This window comes from Rousettus aegyptiacus, unplaced genomic scaffold (assembly GCF_014176215.1).
Source record: "Rousettus aegyptiacus isolate mRouAeg1 unplaced genomic scaffold, mRouAeg1.p scaffold_m13_p_15, whole genome shotgun sequence".
NCBI lineage: Eukaryota > Metazoa > Chordata > Mammalia > Chiroptera > Pteropodidae > Rousettus > Rousettus aegyptiacus.
In genome coordinates, this window is record NW_023416290.1 from 36,656,781 (window position 1) to 36,680,927 (window position 24,147).

General features: G+C 33.9%; 1 protein-coding gene across 50 annotated transcripts in view; it reads left to right on the forward strand.

Moving 5' to 3' along the window:
- Nucleotides 1–24,147, forward strand: part of RIMS2 (regulating synaptic membrane exocytosis 2) — a 526,738-nt gene that overhangs the window by 419,223 nt on the left and 83,368 nt on the right. For 47 of the 50 annotated variants that reach the window (XM_036232966.1, XM_036232917.1, XM_036232918.1 and 44 more), the window contains one exon: nt 23,709–23,950. The exons of the other annotated variants lie outside the window; for them this stretch is intronic. In XM_036232966.1, coding sequence (XP_036088859.1) covers nt 23,709–23,950 — 242 coding nt within the window. The remainder of the gene's footprint in view (nt 1–23,708; nt 23,951–24,147) is intronic. 50 annotated transcript variants of the gene reach the window in all.

Genomic DNA, 24,147 nt, shown 5'->3' on the forward strand with positions numbered 1-24,147 from the left:
TCCATCTAAAAATGTAATCCATTCTCATTGAGAATTATGTGTTACATTAGATTAAATACATAACTCATTAACTAAAAAGTTAAAGGCTATCCTTGTTGACTATTTTGGTTCATTTTATAATGCACATTGTATAATGGAATTAAGCAATGATTTTTATTTAAAACCTTTAAAACACATTTTCTAGGAAAAATATTGGGAAGTTAGCCTTAAAGAAAGAGTGAGGAAAAAAGGAAAAGACCTAAAAAAAAATCGCATTTTTCTGTATCAAGACATAATTAATTACATCACACTATGGGGAAATAGCACTGTATACAGGTGTGTAAAAGATCCAGTCTTTTCCATTCTGGTCATCACTGAAATATAAAAGAAATGAACATGTAGATTAACTAAGTGGCCTTTCTCCTTAGCTGTGGTTGACAGGCAAATGAACTATTAACTGTCTTCCTTCTTTCTTCCCACATCCTCTCTCTCTTTCTCTCTTTTCTTCCCTATCTTTCTCTAACCATTTTATCAGCTGCTACATTTTGGTTATTATCATAGTTCCTAGAGAGATACTGAGATGTATGAAAAACTGTTCTTGCCTTGAGGAGGTTAAAGTGAGGAGACATGGAGGATATGGACATTTAAATAATTATAATAACTGAACTGTTAATATAAAGGTATGTTCAATAATCAAATATTTTATAGTTACATATATTAAATGTTATATAGTTATACATAGGAAGAGTCTTGGCGGATACCAGTTAAGTTCTAAGGCACAAATTCACATTCTTGATTCCACCATATTTCAGCATATGCTAGCTATACCATCTCAGAGCATTAGTAACTGTCCCAACTAATTTAAAAATTTAAGTTATTTTAGTTTGATTTTAATAAAGTGCCGGACTAGAGAAATAGCAAGAAAGAACAAAAAAGAAAAATATTCAAGACTATTACAAAGAATGAGTCAATAAGTTTTGATGATTTATTCAATTACTTCATTCGTTTATTCAGTAAATATTTATTGAGTGCCTATTAAGTGCCAGGCCCTATTCTATGTGCTTGAGATGTAGAATTAAGCTAACAGACAAAATTCCCACTGTTATGGAGCTTATGTTTTGATGGAGGAGACAGACGAGTAAAATATATTTTTACTTGATAGCAGAAAAGGCAATAGCGTGTGCTGGAGTCAAAAGAAATGGAAGCATGGTTTTGCTGCCCAGATGACAGAATGAGGATTTGAATCCAGGCAATAAGTGGAGATTTAAGAATTCTGAGCTTTGTGTGGTGACTGAAATTAATGGGAATAAAGGGAATGTATAACAAGTTTAGTCCTGATAGTCTCAAAGCTGATAATGGAGATGAGTCTGTGTTTGGTGGAGTCAGGGGTTTGCTAACAAAGCACAGAGAGTTCTACTTCCTTCAGGTATTTGGTGATGGAGGGGTGATCTTACACAAAACAGTTGAAGCTCAGGGGTTCCCTCTTGACCTGAATGTAGGAAGCAAAGAGAATAGTAAAGTGAACATTTTAATAAGATGCAGAATAAATCAAACTTAGCTAATTTCTAAGTAAAATTTTCATACATAAACACATGAAAAAAATTCCAAAGTTGGTTTCCTTATATGTGGAATTATCAGCCAAAGTAGAACCTGTACGATTACCAATTTTTGTACCAAAAATAACAGTTTATTTTTCTCAAAATGTAAAATCAGCCAATGAGGAAAAAAAAATAAATGATATACAATGAAAAAGTAATGATATACAATCATATCTGTTCATGAGAGAAAAACACTTTCCCAAACCATTCTTAAGTGTATGCTAATCAGAATAACACAAAGAAACATCTAACATGATTCCAAATATGCAAATAACTAATTAAAATAATGCAGATCATCTTTTAGCTAAACGGCTTCAGAAATGTGGATAACTACAGCTGGAAAAATCTGGTAGTAAGTGCTTTCTGCTCATTGACAGACTTAGTAATTTAACCAAAGAATTCTGTCTAAACTAAGCTGAGGCAAAGCTAAACAATTAAGGTTCTTGAATAAGGTCATTTTTGATTAGCCTATGACAGATTTTCTTATGTGATTTTTATATGTCACTTGCATTAGAATGACCTGAGAACCTTCACAATGCAAATTTATGGCTCTCATGCCAGAAGTAGTTATTAGAATCCCTGAGGCTATGGCTACAGACCGCCTTCTTGAAAAGCTCTTCAGGTGCTGTTAAAATTTGGGAACTACTCTTCCAATTCACTTGAAAATTGTGTACTTCAAATATTCTTACTATTGAACAATATTTATAATTCAAAGGCAAAATTTACTGCTTGATTCTTTGCCCAGCTGCCTTGGTGAATCTTCAAATTTATGGAAGCTTTGCCAAAAGAGAAGTAGACTTGTCCAACTCACAACAAAAGAAGCTGAAAGTCAAAGATTACAGTCACCATTCTGTGATTTGTCACTTTGCCCCCTTGAAAACAAGGAACACTTTCGCTTACTGGTCATGTTCATAAATTTTTTTGTCACTCAATATGAAAAACAAGAAGTGATAAGAGAAGAGATTGGATTAAAAAATAGCAAGTGATAAGTAGCTGCAGAAGCTGCTCAGAGGCAGTGGTGGTAGCAGCCAGCACACTCACCCAGAAGAGGAAAGACTGGAATCCGAACAATCTATTTGCGTTGTGTAATTGCGTTGTGCTCCCCATGGTAAAAGGCCATGCTATGCACACGGTAAATCGGCATCTAGACCATGTTCACTGTGAGTGACTGAAGTTGAAGAAAAGTAAGTGTCTCTACTTCTAGTCAAGTCTAAATACTTCAAAATGCCAATTAATTGAGTAACATGTGATTTAAGAAAGTTAGCTTCATCACTTCAGGAGAGGCAGCACACTCGAGCCATTCTATCTTGGAGGCCTGACTCCAACACCTTCGTCTAGTTTTATGACCTCCGTTTTCTCATGTTTACTTGGGATAATAATAGGACTTACACCAGAGATTCTTTGTGAGGTTTAAATTAGTTAATATAATGTACCTAAAATAGTGCCTAGCACATAAGTAGTTGTTGTTATTATTATTATTATTGCTATTATTGCAAACTAAGAGACAAAATTATATAACTTGAGTAAAACTCATAAAACTTTGGAAAGATGCATCTATTAACACACAAAATCTCCTGAATAATCTTTGAGAACTGATAAAAATATTATTATAAACATAATTATGGCTGACTTTCACCATGAAAAATGGCAGTAAATTAGGTGTCTCCAGTTTTAAAATGAGTAAGAATTGACTATCTGTTCCGAAGTGTATATTCATCTTGGTGTCAGAAAATTTTAATTCTAGACCTTTCAAAGAGTCACAAACTCTAAAAATGCAAGGTAAATCTTTATGTCTGTGGACAAAAGCATTCAGAGTTCCAAAATATTTGATGAGTAAATGAAGATCTCTTGATCCTGAGAGTCTCTTCCAACTTTATGAGAAGTGAAATTGTAATAAGAAGCTCATTTTGCTGCCCTTCTTTGTGTTTATAGTTTCTCCTCAGAAGCAAGGGTTAGTGTTGGCTGATTTAAGTATTTCTTTACTTGCAACTAAGGATGTGGACTAAATGACATTGAAATTTATTTCAGTGCTATAACACTAATGTTTTCTTAGTAGAAGCCAACTTCCCCAGATCCAGAGGCTCCTTCCTCACCAGTAGGAAGGAATTGGAATTTTGGTCAATTTTTTATTTTTTTTCTATGTTTTACTGTGGCTTGAAAAATGCAAGGTCACTCCACGTTTGCTTACTTATTAAAAAGCATTATAAGTGTGAAGGCTGAGAAATTATTGTCAAAATGCAAAATAAAAGGTTAGCCAGGCCAAAAAAAAATGTAAGCTAATGCATAAATGGAAAATAATGTTTTACTGGTTCTTCTACCTTTTTGTAGTTTCAGTGAAACATAATTTTCAAAATCACTTGAAGGATATCAAAACTCTTTGATGGCTAGATATAAAATAGTGCCAAATAAATCAAATGTAGGGTACAAAATAGTTTTAAAAATAACCTATGAGACAATGAGATGTGTTAAGGTTTTATTGATGGAGCACATGAGACCTACAGGTTAGTACAGTGCTCAAGCAAATGGTCTCTAGAACCAGGTAAACTTTGGTTTAAATCAAAACTGCTAATCAGCTAATGACGTTTAACAAGTTACTTCCCAAATAATTAGTTTCTTTATCAGCAACATCAGAATAATTACCTACTTTAAAAATTGTTGTGAATGTGAAATGAGATGATATATAAATGAAGTGCTTAACCCATTGACTAGCGTGGAGTAAGCATTCTGTATGTGTAGACAAAGCTTGAAGCTGTTTTTGAAGTATTATGATGATATTTTGAATGAAACTGAAAACCTAAGCACATTAATGGCATTAGTGAATGTTATTTTTTTTTTAAAGTATTCTTCAATAAAGCTCCTTTGATCTTTGATTTCATCAATAATTGTGACGATAAGAAATCTATGTAGCTACACTTGCCTCCAGAGACAAAGGATCAAAGAGGAAGTGCAGCTTTTCAAGCCAGTTTTCATCATGGCCGCTCTAAAGCATTAAGTTCTAAATTACCTAAAACTCAGAATAATAAATGATATTTGTAATTATTATCCTAGTCCTTAAGAAAAAGTTAAGTTATTTTAGTGGCTTTTGTAAAAAGTAGTAAAATATATAGTATCCTATATATTTAAATTTTAATTATATTAACTCTATAACATTCACTTATTTCAGGTTAACTTTTTCTGTAAATATGTCTGCCCTTGACTTCTAAAATATTGCCTCTTAAGGCTGTACTTATTTTACTTTAAGTAATTACTTCAGAGGTGATCTAAGCATTCACAAAAGTGGAGTAAAATTGAAGTAAAAACCATTAATTTAGCAAACATATAAGTATCTTACTCGTCTATGCCCAATGCCTATGTTGAGCCCAGAATTGGTATATATAGTAAGTACTAACTAAATGTTAGACAAATGAGTAAGTGAAAGAATAATGTGTGTAGAATATAACATCATGTCTCAGAGTACAGGCTTTCGAACCAGACAGCTGGGTGTGAATCCCGGCTGTCCCACTTACTGTCTTGTGTGTGCGTGTGACCTCGGACAATTTACTTAGCCCTTTTTACCCCATTTTCTCAACTGTAAAATTGCGATGATAATAATAGTTTCCTCGTTGGATATTTGAAGGTTAAGTAAATTAAAACTAACAGAGTATTTATAACAGTGACAGTAAGCACTGGTAAATATTTGGTAAAATAAACAATAAAAAAGAAATATTACCTATAACTTTAAAGGCAAAAGTTCTATGCAAAATGCCAACACAAAGTCATGTACAACTAATTTAAACTTATGAAGAATGAAGATTGGGTTGGTAACTCAACTGTAGCTAGCTGATACTGACTGTACCCATATTTTTCATATGCAGGCCTTTCTCTCACAGACTGGTGACTTGAGAAAGAATCTAGTCTGGAGTAACACTCAGGTATTGCTACATCAGCTCATATCTTAGCCCATCTTGCCAAAGATTTAATAGGAGGAAAGTTTTTTCTCTTATGAATTTAAAAGATATTTAGCCACTCTATTTAAAACAGGGAGATTCGTCTGAGTTAATGAAATGACAGCTAATGGCCATACCTCGGGAGAGCCCTAGATGTGCCAGTTTTAGGAGTGGGAATGATCTAGCACTAAATTTATATTCTCCCCAGTTACCATCTGATCAGCAGGCCATACAGATAACATGGGCAATAATGTGTTTATCCAGTTTTCTGCACGGTATTTAGATGTTCCTCTGTGCTGGTGAGTTGCATATTTGAGTATCAAATTTAATTTCCAAGGGTAATGGCTTTTCAAAATGTCACTCAAAGTCTACATTTCAGTACTAAAATCAGTCATTTTATTCTTATTTTTGAGAAATTGATATATAATATTAATCTCCGATAACAGAATAATCAATACTATTTAGTCAGATGGGTTCTATTTCATTAAAATTTTGATCTCTTTGATATGTTAGACTAAATTTAAATAAATATAGCCTCCCTTGTTTTAAAGAGTGGCTAAATATCTTCAATTTTTAAGAGAAATTTTTGTTGTTTATAGAATCTTGAGCTAGACGGACTAAAATGTGATCTGATGTAGCAATTTCTTAACATTACAGCAGACTAGAGTCAAATACCATTTCTTAAGTTATGCCTTTCCTCCCTACATTAAAAAGCACTTGAACAGTAAAGTAACACATTCTAAGACTAGATTGTTTTTATGTAGGAGCATAACTGAAACTTAAGAATAAGGTTTGACAACATAAATCAATAAAAATATTTCCTGACATCTTCACTGTATGCTGTCTACATATGGTTGAAAATATAACCTAAATGTAGTGTATGGCTCCTGAAAGATGGAAGGATTTGCTTAAATGGAAGGAAGAAGGAGGCCACTCTACATTAGCGCAGTGCTTTCTGTATCGGCGTCGAAGCAAAAATGAGTGCAGCGTCAGGCAGCTGCATGGCCTGTATGAGGTGGAGGACTGTCATGAGGTGTACAAATGGACAGAGTGGGGTTTCTTTATTACCTGAAATTCTTTATTGTTTGATTATCTTTAGCATTTACTTGACATGTTTTGCCTTCGGTTATATTTTGTCTTTATGCTTTAAAGACAAACTGGGTTATAAATGGTTTTAGAACAGATGTCATGTCTGGTATTTTATAATTGGCATAGCATTGACTCCAGTGCTTATACATGGTAGATATACAACAACAACAACAAAAAATTGAGTATTTGTTAATTGATTAATGGATATGTATTTCTAAAATAGTTACTAGGAAGTTTTACCGGAAAATATTTATTGAATACCAAAATGATTTTAAAACATACTAGATGCAGCTTAGACATTAGTATTTAGTTATCCCCAGATCGCTAGGTGCATTCATTTATATAATGAATTTATTTAATTCACTTAATAAATTCTCTCTTGATATCTATTTGGTGCCAAGTTTCAAGTACTAGACTGCTGAAGTACACTGACAAAATGAACTACCCAAGTTCCATGAGAAGAGAGCAGACAATTGCAATAGAATTTCTGTAATGGAGATCTAATAAAATCTTGAGAAAACACTGTAATTGGCATCCACAAATTCCTGATGTCAAATGCAGTGTTGCCATGTAGTCAGGTTCATGAAATGATCTGCGCGAACCCGCCCCACGGGCCAGCTGTCAACGCTACCTGAGCCCAGCTGCCCAGGTTCCAGTTGCAATTTGGTGCCACCTGTTGTCTACCCTGGTGAAAATTCCAAAAACGAAGGTGATCTTGGATCCTATGGCAGTCTGAGACTCTCTGGTTAGTGGCAGAGTCCAGGTATCTCCTTGTTGGATTTCTCAGCACATGGCAAAAGGTTAACCTCCCCTCGCTGCTTCTTAAAATAGGCTTGAGAGCCTTGCCATCCGTACCACATCCGCCTCCCAGAGGATAAGAACTTTTACCCACCTGTTTGCCAATAGGTGCCAGGCAGAAAAATGGGAGTAAATTGGCAATCTTGTTATATCTAATTTTAAATCATTATGGGATATGTTAGTGTAAGTTTTTATTTTATCTACAGTTGACATAAAGGAAAGCAGAGACTTAAATATAGTGGTTGGCCCAAGTGGCCTTGTGGAAGAAGGGTGTTTGTGAGAGGGAAGAAAAGTAGATGTCAGGGCACAAAAAACTGAAAGTATGTAGGTATTCTAGAGAGCAACATGCAGTTGTGTATTTATGGAGTATAAGGTTTAAGAGCAAAGGGAGGAAATGAAGTTGGAATTTCAGGCATGAGGAATATAACTCATTTTGTAGGTCATGCAACAGACTTTCTGTCTTATTCTGTAGATGAAAGATCCATTAAAGAAATTTTTGCAGGAATTTATTTGTAAAAGGTCACCATAAAACTCAGTTTTCTCATCTGTAAAGTAGAGATAATAGTACTCGCTTTATTGGGTTGCATGGCTTAGCAAAAAATATCTGCAGTATTTTGCATAGAAGTCATTGCAAAGTAAATATTAGGTAAGTGGTAACTATAGGTATTAGTATATTATTAATGTTACTATAATGATTGGCAGGTCAAAGCTAAAGACATGTAGATAATTTTCTTAATTCATAAACACCTGTATTTTCTGTTTCAGTGACAATCGAATCCATATATACATTCAGGTAATTTTGAAAGTGATTCATTTTTGTTTTCAATTTTGAATGTTAATTAGAACTAAGACGAATGCATTTTAGTATATGTTATTTTCTTAGGTGAAATATTTATGTTCTGTATTACTCTAAGCTTATTAGCCTTAATAAAAAAAAATATTTCGCTTTACAAACTTTCTCTTTGGGTCACTTTAGAAGTTCTGTCTTTTGTAATAGAATTATATTATATAATATTCATTCTCTTAAGGTTACAGTTGAAGAACTGAGGCCAGAGAGATAAAGTCATTTGCCTAAAGGCATATATACTCTCTAGCCCTAAAGTCAGAACTTCAGTCTCATGAGCCTAAGTTTCTTATTTATTGACCTAATTTTGCTAATAATTTAAAAACATAGAACTACTCTCTAATGGAAGAAATACCTGAATTTCCATCCTGACTTTTCTCTGACCTACCTTTGTAGGAGGGTTTGAAAGCAAAAACATTAACTAGGAAAGCAGAGATAAAATGAATCTCTGATTGTGAGGATTATAAAATCCCTGACTAAGGCTTATAGGAGAATGGATAAGTACAGTTACCACAATGTAGCATAAAGCTTGTGAAGTGAGGTAAAGTAGCAGCAGCTAGTTGTAGGTAGGTAGGAAATGTAAATTTGAAAGAAATGAGCAAAACAAAAAGAGTTTTTACCAAACAGTAAATTAAGGCTTACCATTTTTTTACATGGAACATAGTTGTACTACTATGTAAGTCTCAGCCAGCGAGTCTTAGGTTATGGTTGCTGGATCTTCAGCATCAGCATCACATGGAAACTTGTTAGAAGTGCAGATTTTCAGGCACCACCCCAGACCTACTGAAACTCCGGGGATGGAGCAGAGAAATCTGTGTGTTAACAAGCCCTTCAGATTATTCCGAGGTCCAAAGTTTGTCAACCCCTGCTCTAAGCTCAGGGGAATTTATTTTCATCTTCCTGCAGTACTGTTAAAGTGTGGTGGCTAAGGGCATGAATTTTAGAATCAGACTGCTCTGTTCAAATACCAGCTGCATGACTTACTAGCAGTAAGACCTTGGGCAAACTTTATAACCTTTCTGCACTTTACATTTTTCTTCTGTTTTTATATGAAGTTCCTATTTCATACGGTTCTGAGGAATATTTCAAGTAGGGTACAGTATATGTGAAAGCTCTGGGGTAGAAAAGTGCTTGACATTTTTCAGGAATTTCAAAGAGGATGCTATGGCAGAAAAAGTAGTTTATAAAGAAAAGTGAGATGAGGTGAAAGAGAAAGACAGGGTCCAAACTAGTGGCCTTGCATGACCTTGGAGAATGAGGGTGGGTCTCTGTGCTCCTGAGGAGGAATTGGTATTTGCAAGGAGGGACATTTCATTGTTATTGTTGTTTTGGGAAAAAGAGGGAAAAAGAGATAGTAGTGTGCAGAAGCAATTAGGTTTATAGACTGATATTTGGAAGATAAGGAAATTTCTTCTGATATCCTCTGTTTTCTGGATTTTGGATTTTTCCCAAGTACAAGAAGAAGACATTGAAGAATTTTAGCACAAAGAGTGACACAACCCAATTTATGTTTTAGGAAAAAATCACTCTGTCTGCTACGTGGAAAATGGAGTAGCATAGACAAGAATATCATAGGCTTGAGTGGTAAAAGCCAGAAAGGGGAGAAATAGGATATTAAAATATTTTAGAGGTAGAATCTGTAAGATCTAATAATAGAGTAGCTGTGGAGTTAAAAGAAAGGGAAGAATCAAAGATGCCTCTCAGATTTACATCTTAAGCAACTTGGTAAATAGTTATACTCTACTGCAACAGAGAAGACTGAAAGAGGAATATATTTGAAAAAAAAAAAAAGGTTAAATTCAGTAATGGACACATCAAATTTGTGATATCCTGTATCTGGGTGGTTATTATAACTTGGTGACTGGGTAGACAGTTGTGAACTTCAGAAAAGAAATCTAGTTAGCTAATTTAAATTTAGAAATGATTGGCATGTGGATGTGTTGGGGGGGGAGGGAATATCTGTATATATATTGGTATAAATATTGGTGTGTATATATTATTTTTAAGATAAGAGAATTTCTTCTGATAACTTCCATTCTCTTTATGAAATAAAAGGAAAAATTATCCGCTGAGAGAAAAACAAAAGGTGGGAGGTTTGAGTAACATGAAGAAGCAATACAGTGGTTATTGTGGAGAGTGGGAAGCACACGTATAGAGTAACTTTTAAGGCCAATGACAGTGGATTGTAGTGGAACCAATGTGTCCTATTGAATTTTTTTTCCAACAGTGCTCAAATCTGGAGATGTAGGCATAGAAGAAGCACATGGTAGCATAGCATTCATCGGAGGGTTCTGCCAGTAGGATGCCGTATAAGGAGAGGTAGTAAAAAGTTTTTGAGATAATGGGCTATGGAATCTAAGTTAAGTGTAAGAAAGATAAGAGGGCTGATAATTGGGGAAAAAAGTGGGGGGATTGAAGTTATAATATTGAAGGTAAGGATACCTGGTTAAATAAGCTAGAAAGAACATAGAAAGCCTTATAACAACTTTCTGAATAAGGTTGGGGTATATTGTCCCCATTTTATGTAATGGGGCAACTCAGACTCAAACTACTTCGGTTACTCAGTTACAGCACAAGCATCGCAGCTGCACCCCCAATGTGAGTCTCCTAGTTAAATTCAGTTGGCTTGTTTTTCTTACTAGCTATGCAAATCATCGATATTCTTTGTTCAAGGTTGGGAATTGTTGCCCTTAACAGAATGGAAATACCTATGTCCAAATAAGTATTAAAATTAAAAAATAAATGTTTTAGTGCATGTGTTTGCCTTATCTTTGTAATGTTTATTTGCTAAAATGTTCTTTTACTGCCTTATATTTTCATTTTCAATGTACTTATTTTGTTTTATTTGAGTGTCATTTCTATTTTAGTTATTTTTAACATTAAGCTTAATTGTTTTCAGTGATATCATTTGATTGCCTTTATAAGGTTTTTGCATTAGTCCATTTTATTCACAGAACAACAATAATGTCATAATTAATATCAAAGGGAAATGATAATTTACATAGGAAAATACATTTTAAATCAAATATTTTTGCTGGCATTTTAAACCACTTATCTAGAGCAGCATTGTTCAATAAAATAAAATATGGGCTACATAGGTAAGTTTAAATACTTAACTAGACACATTAAAAAAATTTAAGGAAGTAAAATTCATTTACTAATGTATTTTATTTAACCCAATGTATCCAAAAAAATTCTAATTTCAAATTTGAATCTATATAAAAAGATTAATGATATCTGTTCGTCTTTCTTTGGGGGGTGTACTAAGACTTCTAGACCAGTGTTTATGTTACACTTAAGTATATCTCGATTTGGATGAGGCATGTTTCTAGTGTTCATTAGCCACATATTGCTAGTGCCTATAGGACTGAAAAGTGCAGATCTGGAGCCTTTATAAAATATAATTCGACAAAGTAAAATACTCAGACAAAGTCAAGTTCTTTGTTTTCTCTGAGAGAAGCATGAATTAAGAAATCTTGGTTAGGAAAGATACATATTGTTACAAAGAAGATAGAGTTTGTTTTTTTTTAAGTAAATAGACTATCGAATTGGTATAAATTTCTGGTCTTTTTTAAATACAACAATTTAACTGGTAATCCTGTCTTTTAAATCCATAATTTTTTTCATTAAATTTATATGTGACTACTTTCAAAAATATGTATTTGGCATAATTGTGTTTATTTACATAAATTTGACTTTAAATGACTAATGCTAAATCTTGGGCAATTCGATAGTTTCATTGTATAATAATCTATAACAATCATTCAGAAAGTTCTGAGGACTTACGATTTTTACTTTGGAACATAATAATTTTAAAATGTAAAGATTTAATGCTGAAAAATTTAATAAATGTTACTTGTTAAATTAAAATTTTAGATTCCACACATAATGTGAATTGGCACTGTTTTAAATTAAAATCCTATTATAAAATAATGCGATATAAAATATAATACCAACACATACGCTTATTATATGCTTGTAATTGAATACTGTAAAAAAATCAAGATAAAGAAAAATACCTTGTATTTCTGTCTGCCTTTGTACATTCAATTCATTATTCATTCAAACATGGATTTAAGAGAAGTGAAAGGTTATGTTTATTAAAGAAAAAACTTATAGTACATAAATATCCATGAAAGTGGAAGTAGTTTATAAATATACTGCCAGAATTATGTTAGAGACACAATATTTACAATTTGCTTAAATTCTACTTATATTGATTATTTTATTATGATACATAGATATTTATTAGCTTCATTTTTTTCTAGCCTTTGGCACCTCAACATTTATTTGAGAATGCAAGTGTGTTAGTTTCATAATGGTAACTGAAGTAATAATGTCTTTGAACTAATTTTTGCTATTTGCAAGGTAAACTTGAAAAAATAATACCTTAATGTTTCATGTGAACATTTTTGCCACAAGTGTGCCCAGGTTATTGACCTCTTCATTGGCTATAATTATGTCTCTAATCTCTCTGGGCATTTTTATCAAGTCTTAATAATAGTTAGCTAAAAACAATAATACAGCTTTTAAATTGGCATTTTTCTATATAAAAAGATACTATGGGAAAATATGGGTTCTGGAGTTTGGAAGTGTTTTCAGGATGATTTGTTGAATTAAGAGAATGTCTTGTTTCAGTCATTATTTATCAACAAAATGGAAAAGTAAGTTTATTTGCATGGATTTGTGTAGCATTTCGTTTACTGCCAAAAGTGTATAACTTTTCATTTAGTACCAACCACAGATAATAAATGTCTGTTAAATTGAATTTACTTGTATATGCATTATTAATTATTAATCACCTATGTAAAGCTCATCTTATAAATATTTTCATTGAAATACAGCTTTTCAAGTTTGAAATGACCAAAGGTATGGGAATTATTTACTTATATGAAGTCTAAGGAACCATTTCTTTGAGGCCACAGAACTTCTCTGTTTATGTAAAATAGCTGCTTCAAATAAATCTAGCAAGTTTAAGTTTCTGTGCTTACTAAAGTCTCAATTTCTCCATGTAATTATAAACATATATAATAATTAGAGCAAGCATCTAACATATAGCATGTGTTAAATACCATATATGTTATTTCACTTAATCCTCATCACAACCTTGTGAGTTATTATTTTTATTAGATTAATTAATAAAATTTATTCAACAAATATTTACTATACTCTTGCCCTGTGGCAGACATTATTTCAGAACCTGGGATTTAGCAGTGAACAAAAGAGGTTAAGTCCTTGCCCTATGAAGCTAACATTCGAGTAGAAAGGTATATAATAAATAGATGAGAAAACTAAACTCAGAACAAGTAAAGAACTATACTCCAAGTCACGAACCATTAAATGATAGAAATAGAATAGAAACCCATTTCTGACTGACTCTGAACCTGAACCTAGGTTTCACCTCTTGATGAAATTATCAGATTTTGTTGCCTTGAATAAATCATATAATAATGTTGAACTACATATCTACCTAAAAATCAAATATAAAAGTTTTCCTGTGAGGGAGCATGACCTAAATTTAAGAAATATGAAAAGTAGAATTACAGTTTCACATTCGTAGTTTCAGTTACCTGTAGTCAAGTGTGGTCCAAAAATATTAAATGAAAATTCCAGAAATAAACAATTTATAGGTTTTCAATTCTTTGTCATTCTGTGTAGTGTGATGAAATCTTGTGCCTTCCCTCTCTGTCCCGCCTAGGACATGAATTACCCCTCGGTCCAGCATAATCCAAGCTGTAGAATGCCGCCTGCCTGTTAATTACTTAGTAGCCATCCCCAGCTTTGTTATCAAATTGACTGTCATGGTATGGAAGCGCTCGTGTTCCAGTAACCCTTATTTTACTTAATAATGACCCCAAAGCGCAAGAGTTTGAATGCTGACAATTCAAATAAAGAGGAGCTGTAAAGGGCTTCCTCTAAGTGAAAGGTATATATGTATAGGAAAAATCATAGTAAATATAGGGTTTGGTACTCTCCATGGTTTCAGGCATCCGCTGGGGGTCTTGGGACATGATTCCCTTGGATAAGGGGGCACTATGGGACCTCATTACTTCAATATGAAGAATTAGGCCCATTTCAAATCTAATTTGTTTCTCTTTCAAGAATATTGATCAGTAACTCTTAAAATACCTTTTTTGGGGAAAGCGATGTAAAAACCTATAAAATTATTTTGTTGATTACTCCAACAAAAGAAAATTAAAAACGACACTTAGTAAAATGTAGCTTTAGTCTCCACATTCTCACTATTAGGAAAAGTACTTTAGCTCCAGAAAAATGCAGCAATTCTTTTGTTTTGTATAATACATGGTTTTATTTTGTTATTCTTATAGCTTTCACATTTATAATAATGTAGGAAAACTCCCAAAACCATGCACTAGACTAAAATTTGGTTCACCTAACTTCCCTGTATAAGTTCCAATTCCAGTGGACTTCCCAACCTTACAGGATTGGCATTATACAACCTGAGACATCATCCCAGAGCAGACCCGTGATTTCTGCAGGACTGATTACCTGGGAATCTGAAAAGAAAAATAAATCGCTATATTTCTAACAAGGTGAAGGCCTTCCTTTAAGTAGATCCAAAGAAGGATCGGTATATATGACCAAGGACATCTTGTCAAAATATTACTGTCAGGAGGCTATTGTCTTTTGTTCGTGGCAATTTCTGAGTGACATATAAAACAAATTTATACTTGGGTAATAATATTGGAACATTATCTATTGCAGAAATACAGGCTAAGCAAATGTTCTACATTAAACCAGATTATTTGTATGAATTTACATGAAAAAATATTTTCTTTAGGGGTGAATAAAGAGGTAATTTTAGGAATTTTAATATATTGAATTTATTTACACTAGATTTAGTCAAAGAGAAATTACCAATATTTGTCCAATGAGGCAAGGGAAATATATTTTAACAAATAATAAGTTCTTATTACCTGTTATAAAAAGTATTTTGCTTTCCACATGAAATGCCTAAATTCAATTTAAAATATGCAAGTTCGAGTTTTAACCTAGATACAATGCTATACTTCACAAAGTAATTTGCATGTTAAAGTTCCTGTGAGTTTTGCTTCATATTTCCTCTAATTTATTATTTTGTTTTTCTAAATCTTAACTAGGACTACAAGCCATTGTCTTTGGTACAGTCCTTGTGAGAGTGTGTGTGTGTGTGTGTGTGTGTACACACTGTTCTGTGTTCTATATGATGGTCAGTCAGGTACTGCCACAAGAGGAGACACAGAGAGGCTAAGGGAAAAAAGTTTATTATACTAATAGGTTATAGGAAACAGGAGGCATGCCACACCATGCAGGACCACACACCGAAGCCACAGGTTGGTCAGGAGGCAGAAAGCAGGAGCGAGGGGAAGTTCTAGGCCAGAGCCTTTATTAAGGTTTCCACAGGAAACATGAGTTACAGCAGAATAGACAATTTAAGCCTGACTAGTTTGAATAATTCCTGAAGGCTAGTCTTTGGGCCCTGGCGTGATCTCTAGTTACCTGGTATGGGCTCTGGGGCGACTGGCGAGTAGGGGATGTTGGCTTACTGTGAATGGGCCTGGAGGAGGAGTTTTGGCTCTGGATTGATTAGTTTGTGTATCAAAGCCAGGCTCTTCGCTGAGCCCTTTACTGTGGCTGAGAATTGGCTAGTCCCAAGGAGCTGCAATATCCCCAGCCAAGTAGATTTTTAAGATGTCAAAACATCGTAGTATATGGAAAATAAGAAATATAAACAATACGCATATGTACGCGTGCACTCACACATAGTCTTTAGACATCAATTTTTTAATACCCACTAAAATTGAATTTAGAAATACTAAAAATCTTTACTCGAAATTTTGTTGTTTAGATAGTTTTAAATATCTATAATCATTGGCCTGTCACTATACTATTGAAAGAAAGACTCCTTGGTTTTTAATCTCTAAGTCCAGAACTCTGATTTTTCCCAAGCAAGAGAGGGACCTGATACCTGATAATAGCATGGTCTCAGGAAACGAAATGTGCTCCGTCCGCTTCTTCACCTACCTTTCCAAATCCCATGGCCCTATTTCTTGAGCCTTGCTATCTGTTAAAGAGGATAGACAGTAAAAATCACTGTCTTTTCCAGTAAGAAAGCCTTTACTAGAGCAATAATGCAAAGTTCACTAAGAAGAATAACATAATGTGTGTGACATAATGCCACAAATTATAGGAAGTTGGAACAGCGAGAGTTATTTCTAGTGCCCTACAGACCATTTTACCTGACTCTAACAGATGCTAAGAATGGTAAAAGGGCAGAATCTACTTCTTTCTGCTCAGTTATTATCAGGCAAATATAAAGAAAACATAGCCTTCAATAAAAGTATCTTTGTTTTCAAATATAAAGGAATAATATATGGATAATATATATTTGACCTCTTGAAAAAATTCTGGAATGTTTTTGTGTTTTTGTTTTTTTTTTAATCTGATGAGGCTTCAGAAATTCAGGTAGATTCTTCCACGTAAGTTTGAAAGATTAATTTTAATTAGTCATGGGAGCTGTATAGATAATAATTAGTTTTTATCATGACATGTAAGTTTAAGGCATGTTCTCAGTCTCTGACAAGGTATAATGTGATTATACAAAAGTAGAGATTTTTTAAAATTTAAATTTGATTTGTATCAACTTTTCAAAAACATCGGAGTGTCCATTATTTTTCAAAATAGGGGACTAATGTATTTTGTACTTTGTAGACTGAGAATATCCTTAATACATAGCTATTTATAAGTTTTTATATATTTTAAAACACAACATCTAGTTATTTTATATGGGCAAAAGTTACAGTTTAAGCATATTTTTGTATTTTATGATTTTATATGGATAAATTATAGTCTAAGAATATTTTCATATGCTGATTTAGCTTTCAGTATTATTTCTGGAAGCATAATGTGAATTTTTATAAAGTGTAATCATCTTAATAGTGCAGAATATTCATCACTTGTTAAATAATCTACATACTTGATACACTGATTATAGAGTTGGATGATTAGCAAGAATAAATCAAAGCTCTTGGTTTATTCTTTATTTTTCACAAAATCTTAACTATTAGTGTTCCTTTGATATTAATAAGAATGTCGGAAAATGTAAAATGGTGCTTGAAGTTATGGGCCAGTGAGTATACATACTTCTGATAATTTGCCATGCCTTTGTATGTTACTGGAAATGCTATGTAATTATGTGGTAAAATCAGAAGAAGCCAAAATGAAAATGAGTTAGAGGCAAGTCTATTCCTGCCTAAAATATTTACATATAGAAATAGTCAGCTTTAGCTGAAAAGTACAGGTGAAATTGTTACCGCTGGGGTGATGTGAAATCAGGCGTTTTCCCAGCGGCATGGGGGAGGGGAGAGAAAAGAGCACAGAGTGTGGCTGGTGGCACTATTCCTGGGTCCTTCCTCACTGACGCAGTGACGAATCACAGGTCAGTGATATTTAGAAAAGATTTATTAAAAGTATATTTTAGAAAGGCAAAGCATGCCCCAAGAGGCACGTGTTTCAGCAAAGAACTGTAACAGAGCGCTGTAACAACCACCATCATAACCAACACAAAATGGCCAGAAGTGGGAATGTCTGCATTATATCTGGGCCACGTTGGGTGGTTCCAAAGGCATTCCTAGGTGAGGTCATTTTGATTGACACTTGGCTGCTATATAACTCTTTACCTAGTGCACATGCGCGTACCCAGAATTCTACTACCATTGGGGTGTTCTTTGGGCGGTCTCTAAGCTGGGCCCCTAATCCTTTGTTTCCTGTCACTGGTATCTGCCTTAGCTACCTAACAAGAGAATAGAAAAACGTAAGGGGATTAGGCACACATTCTTTTGTTGGGTTAGAATTATGGATTTTATTCCAGAAACTTGTGAAGGGAGAGATGTTATTGCTTAAAAATCATTGAGGAAAACCATGGGGAGCAATAGGCAAAATTGGATTTAAAAGAAAAAGAACCATGAAGATTTGAAAGGAATTAATTTGTAAAAAATAAATTAACAGAAGTATCATAAAAATTTGGAGGTTAAACATACCTTAATACTGGCCTCTAATGTCCTCATATGCTAGGTTAGGAAAATGAGGCCCAATGAGTAAAAGAAACTTTTCTGGTAAACCATTAGCAATGTTGTTCTGGATCTAGAAATTGTGATAATATAGTGGAATTTTAGTCACTAACAAGCTGTTGGGAAAGGAATTTTGGAGATCATAGGTCTTCCTAGTGCTCCTTAAACTATCCTAACTAAGCAGTGATGTCCTCTGTGACCCCCAAGACGCTGCTTTCAGCCATGAGATCCAGTGTCTAATGGATAATTAAGGCAGATGTTTTTGACTAAAATGCTTTATTAATTAGCTAAATATTTTTTCCTAAAACTGGCCATCAACTTTGTGGCATAGACACACATACACATACACACCTTCCAATATATTTAGATAGTACCCTAATACATTATAGTATGTCGATAAAATGCATAGTATCTGCAATAATGTTAAAAATACTAAGTTTTGAATTTGTCATCTCCAGAAATCAAATTGGCAATAGAAACTCAGTTTTTACATACTTTTCAGAGAGAGACGTTTTCTTGATTGTTTAACTTAATTAGGGTTTCTTGACATTGAAATTTCAATTATAAACTAAGACGATGTTCTTATGCAACCATATTTGCATTTGACAAGCTACTTGCCAGTAAATTAAAAGAGATCATGTCATATCATATTTGTATCCCATATTTATAGAGATAGACGTTCAATAAACTTTGATTGAATACATGATTACTACTTTACTAGCCTAAAATTATTGATGGTCATTTGAGTAAGTGAAATAAAGCTTATTAAATCATAAATTAGGATAATAATAATTTCAAGCTCCACATTTTAGGAAAGGAGGAGTATTTAATATACAGAAATGTCTTAATTAGGAGAGCTTTAGACAGAGGCAGGGTTCGTCACACACACACACACACACACACACACACACACACACACACACAGCAAGGGCTATGCCAGAAATAGCTCTTTAAAAACCCAGATATCAGCCCAATGACTGGCAACTGGTACAAGCAGGTTATCTTGGTGATAGATATTCAGTTAACTCTTGGCACCTACCTCCAGGAAGACAGCAGAGGGAGGGAAAAGGAATTTAAGCCTTTCAAGATGCTCTAATGTTTGGGAGCTTGGCCAGCCTCGTTGGGTTTTTTCCTACTCTACCATCATTACTATTGTCTTCTAACTTTTGAGCTCTACAAGCCCTCCCTAGCACCACTTCCGAGCCCAAGATGCTCCAATACTTCCACTCCTGGAATTATCTCTGCCTACTTCCATAAGTGTCTTTTCTGTTCCTGTGCTGCAGTTCTCATGTTCCACTGTGTTAGCTGCTAGGCCTTTTATATCTCTATCCACACATTTTTTAATCACCTCAGTCTCTAATTCCTTGGATAAGTTCTCAAGATGAAATATCATTTCGACATGACTATATATTTTATGTACAGTGCTACTTTTATGCCAATACTCTCACAAACTCAGAATTTGTCTTTGTCATGTGTTTCCTATTTATCTTAACAGCCAATTACTTAACTCTGTTCATTCACCAGTTAATGCTTTTGGACCTATGGCCTATAGTCTTCATGTAATCACATACTCCTTTAATCCCTGATAGGCTATTTAAGACTTTGGGGAAATATTTGAAAATATTTCACTTACCTTTCATTACCTTTCTCCTAATAGTTGACAATACTAGATTTGCCTTTTTAAAAATCTTTCAGTATGCAACTTTCAACAACTATAATTATGTCATAAGATAGATAACTTGCATCGGCAATTTTACTTTGAGAATAACAAAGATAGTTTTTCAGTATTTGTCTAAAGCCAAAATTAGAAAATATGTGTAAAACAATATTTAGAAATGTAGGAACACTGTAGAAACACTGTCTCTTTCTGGAACTGAGCATCTTACACCAACACCCAATATTATTGTTCAGTAAACTCAGAATTAGTGCGAAAGTCATGCTATACCTTTAACCTGGGGAATGAACTGTGTGTATTGAATAGCTTGACCTATGAATGTTGGCCCTTGGTTGCTCTTTTTATTTGTCTGCTTTATTTTTTTCTTATTGCCAATTCCTTTTATGTTCATTTTGGAAAATAAAAAACAAAATAGAAAAAATATATATATTTTTAAAGCATAATTACCATCCAGAAAAAAAACTATTTTAGCACACTGTTCACAGTATATTCTTCCAGATCTTTTGCTATGTGGATTTATAGTTTTCTCCCTTAGAACATAACCTTCTGAACATTTAAGTTTACTTTTCCTTATGTTCTCTTTATTCTTGGATTATATGGGTGACTAGGAGATCATCTCATAAACCCAGGTTCCTTGAACTACTTACTTTAACAAGAGATGTTTCTTTCTTTTCATATCATTTTCTTTTGGTTGTTGTTGCTGTTTTTTGGTGTGGATTTTTTTAGTTTGTCGTTTTATTTTTATGTGTGTGTGCCACTGGATAGCCTCTAGCATTTGATTCGTGTCCCCTAGCATTAGGGGAAATCCGTATTTGGTATGTGTGCCAGCCAAAGCTAAGCTGCAAAGATCTGCTTCCTCTCACACTTCTCCCATCTCAAGAACATATTTTACATCAATAAATATTTATTTACAACAGCATTTTCAAAGGTACATTCTATTCTATCGATGAACATAACTTACTTAAACACCCTCTACTGTTACATACCTATGGGGTTTTCCTTTATGTGTGTGTATGTTTTGCTGTTACAATCATTTTTTTCAATAAATATCATTTCTGCTGAATCTGTACTAAATCTTGCTAAGTTTTCTCTTAGGATAAATCTTGAAAGTAGAATTGATACATTAAAAAGTAGGCATTTTTTAAGGCTTTTGAAACATATTGTCAAATTGCCCTTCAGAAATTTATCACTGAGACTCCCACCAGCAATGTTGGAGACTTACCATATTACTAGACTTACAGATGTTTTCTGTTAAAGTAATTAACAATGTAATGGGTCTTTGCTTTCTTAACCATTCCAAATGATCACCCATGTTTACAGAGCCATTCCTAAGTGTTCCATAAATTAAGAGTCCCAAAACTTCAGAAATTATGGTTGATAGTTTGTTTACTCGCAACATTAATTGCTTGTAGTTGTAGGTGACTGTCCAGTGAGGAACGGAAAGGAAACCAGTAGTGACACCCTCACATTGGTCTCCCTCTCCTCATAATACAGCAGCCGCAGGGCAACTATTTGTAAACTCATCCCTGGCGATCTCTTAAGTTTTAAGGACACGAAAAGTAAACCCATCTTATAAAACTTTTAATAACCCTTTTGTAGATAATGCTGTTAGATTGAAGAGAAGTATACTTCTTTAAAACCAAATGGTAATTAAAATATTTATCTGCATACTAATTTATCACTTTCGGTTAGTATTTTACTGTGTCCTCCTTGATTTAGGCCAAGATTTTTTTTTTTTTTTTTTTTTTTGCCTTTTGTATCCAGTCATGAAAATTAAAAGATCACATGGTACAATAAGCAATATTTTATGAGTAAATCTTTGACTTCCTTGGGAAGTAATAGATTGGGTGGGGTTTTTTGTTTTAGAAAATATATGTTTGCAGTAAAAATTTCTATGTAACAGGAGCACTAAGTTACTGTTACTGCAGGCGTATGTTATTTTCAGAGCCTTAGTCTCGATCAAACTTTGACTTTTCTACACTGTGCCATGCCTTGTTTAATGACAGCAGACTGAAATCCTAGGTTGTATTTCTGTGTCTATTTGCTCAGAATGCATGGAACAAGAGATATCTAGAAGAGCAAAGCATTTAATAGTTGAAGAGGAGACCTTACAGATATTCCATTTCAAGAAATTTAATGGATGCTAAAGAAATGATGATGATGCATGATGGTGGTTGGTGATAATGGGTAAAATGAAGAGAATAATTTGTGGAGCTCTTATGTGTCTTGCATTCTGCTTGGTGCTTTACCTATGTTTTTTCACTTATTAAATGAGGAAACTAAGTTCTAGAAAGGGAAATAACTCTCTCAAGATCAGTCAATAAAGCCAAAGAGCGAACCCAGAATTCCTGACTCAGTGCAGTCGACTCTCCATTTTATAACAATGGCTATGTGAAAACTATTTTAGACATTTTAATTTCAAAAATTTCAAATTTAAATTTATAATTACAAGTATTTCTATTGGTGCTGTTAAGTAGTTATAATATATGTTGAAGGGCTTTAACTTTACCTATTTTCCATATTCCCTAATAAAAATTATTATAATTTTCATTTATTGAACTTTTGCTTTAGACATATTATCTCTATTTTTAAAAATGAAAAGGTAAAATATTCTGATTTTCTAAATGAGGAAACTGAGGCTCAGAATAGAGCAATTAACTCTTCTGAAGGAAGTCAGTTAAGTAGCCGCAAAGATGGGATTCAAGCCCATGTTTGTCTACAAATCACTTTTATTCTATTATTGCTTATTAAAGCATAGCAAGATCAAGCTTAAATATGATTGATTTAGGGTTTGTTCTTTCTTATCTCTCTCTCCAACCCTCCCTCTCAGCCTATTTATGCCTCATTTCTCCTTGAAACGAATGTGAAGGATAAAATAGTACACTTTACTGTATATTTTTTAAAATATCACATTTAGCCTTTCCCCTTTTAAATACTTGGAGAAAATGTACATACATTAATAAAATTAAAAAGTGGTCCTAGCCTTTTAGCAGATTATCAGAAGCAAATTAAAGGAGAAACTATGACTTTCTAATACCGAGTCAAAAATTGACAACATGTAAATAAGTCTTCCTGTTTCTGCAAAGCAGGCTGTTTCCTTCACATTTTTCCAGGTTTATGGGGCCAGCTGCTTCCAGATTCTTTACCCCCTGACATACCTCCTGCCACACCCCAGCAATCATAGGAAAAAAACAGTCTTTTTTCACATGCTATTACACATTCACAGTGTTAGCCTAGCAGTGGCTCATCATCAGCCCTCGTGCTTCCTTTACTCACTGATTACTTTCTGACCATGTTGTGTAGAAAAATGATGATTTTTTTTCAAATGGATGATTTTTTTTTTCAAATGGATGCTATAATGTTTTGCCATTTTTTGTAAAAATTTCCCACTCAACTAATTTCTTTTTAAAAGCAATAGTAAAGCAAATTGGAGAAAAATGCTTTTGGAAATCTTTTCCTTGTGAATATTTTTTTTTACTATGACCATACAAACTACTGTCTTCTTCAACGGGAGAAATAAAATCATAAGTCTGTTTTTCTATAGTCGAGTTAAGGTGGGCCTTGATATTAAGGCCCATTCGAGACCATGGTATTCAAAATTTTTTAATCCTAAAAATATGTTCCATAAGTAAATGGCGTAATTATGTTCCAGATGTTTCATCTAAAATACCTTCTCTGTCTTTCCCTTTTTATTCTTGTCGTCAATTTTAACGACCCATCGGCCTACAGTGTCTTTACGTCCAAAATGCAGAGCAGACAAATGGGCGTCTCAGGGAAGAACATGACTAAGAGCACCAGTATCAGCGGGGACATGTGCTCGCTGGAGAAGAACGACGGCAGCCAGTCGGACACTGCAGTGGGCGCCTCGGGCACCAGCGGCAAAAAACGGCGCTCCAGCATTGGGGCCAAAATGGTAGCTATTGTTGGTCTCTCCCGGAAAAGTCGCAGCGCTTCTCAGCTCAGCCAAACGGGTAGGCATTTTTATGCTACTTTCAACTTCGAGTTTGAGTCATAATTAAAATACGTATTCTTTTCTCTTACTCATTTTGTTACAGTAATATGTGGATGATGACATGTTCCAGAGAGAAAGGGGCACTTTAAGTCAACTTCTCTGAAAACTTTTGAAGTGACTTTGTTTTTCAGTGATGAATGAACCTGCTTTAAAGTT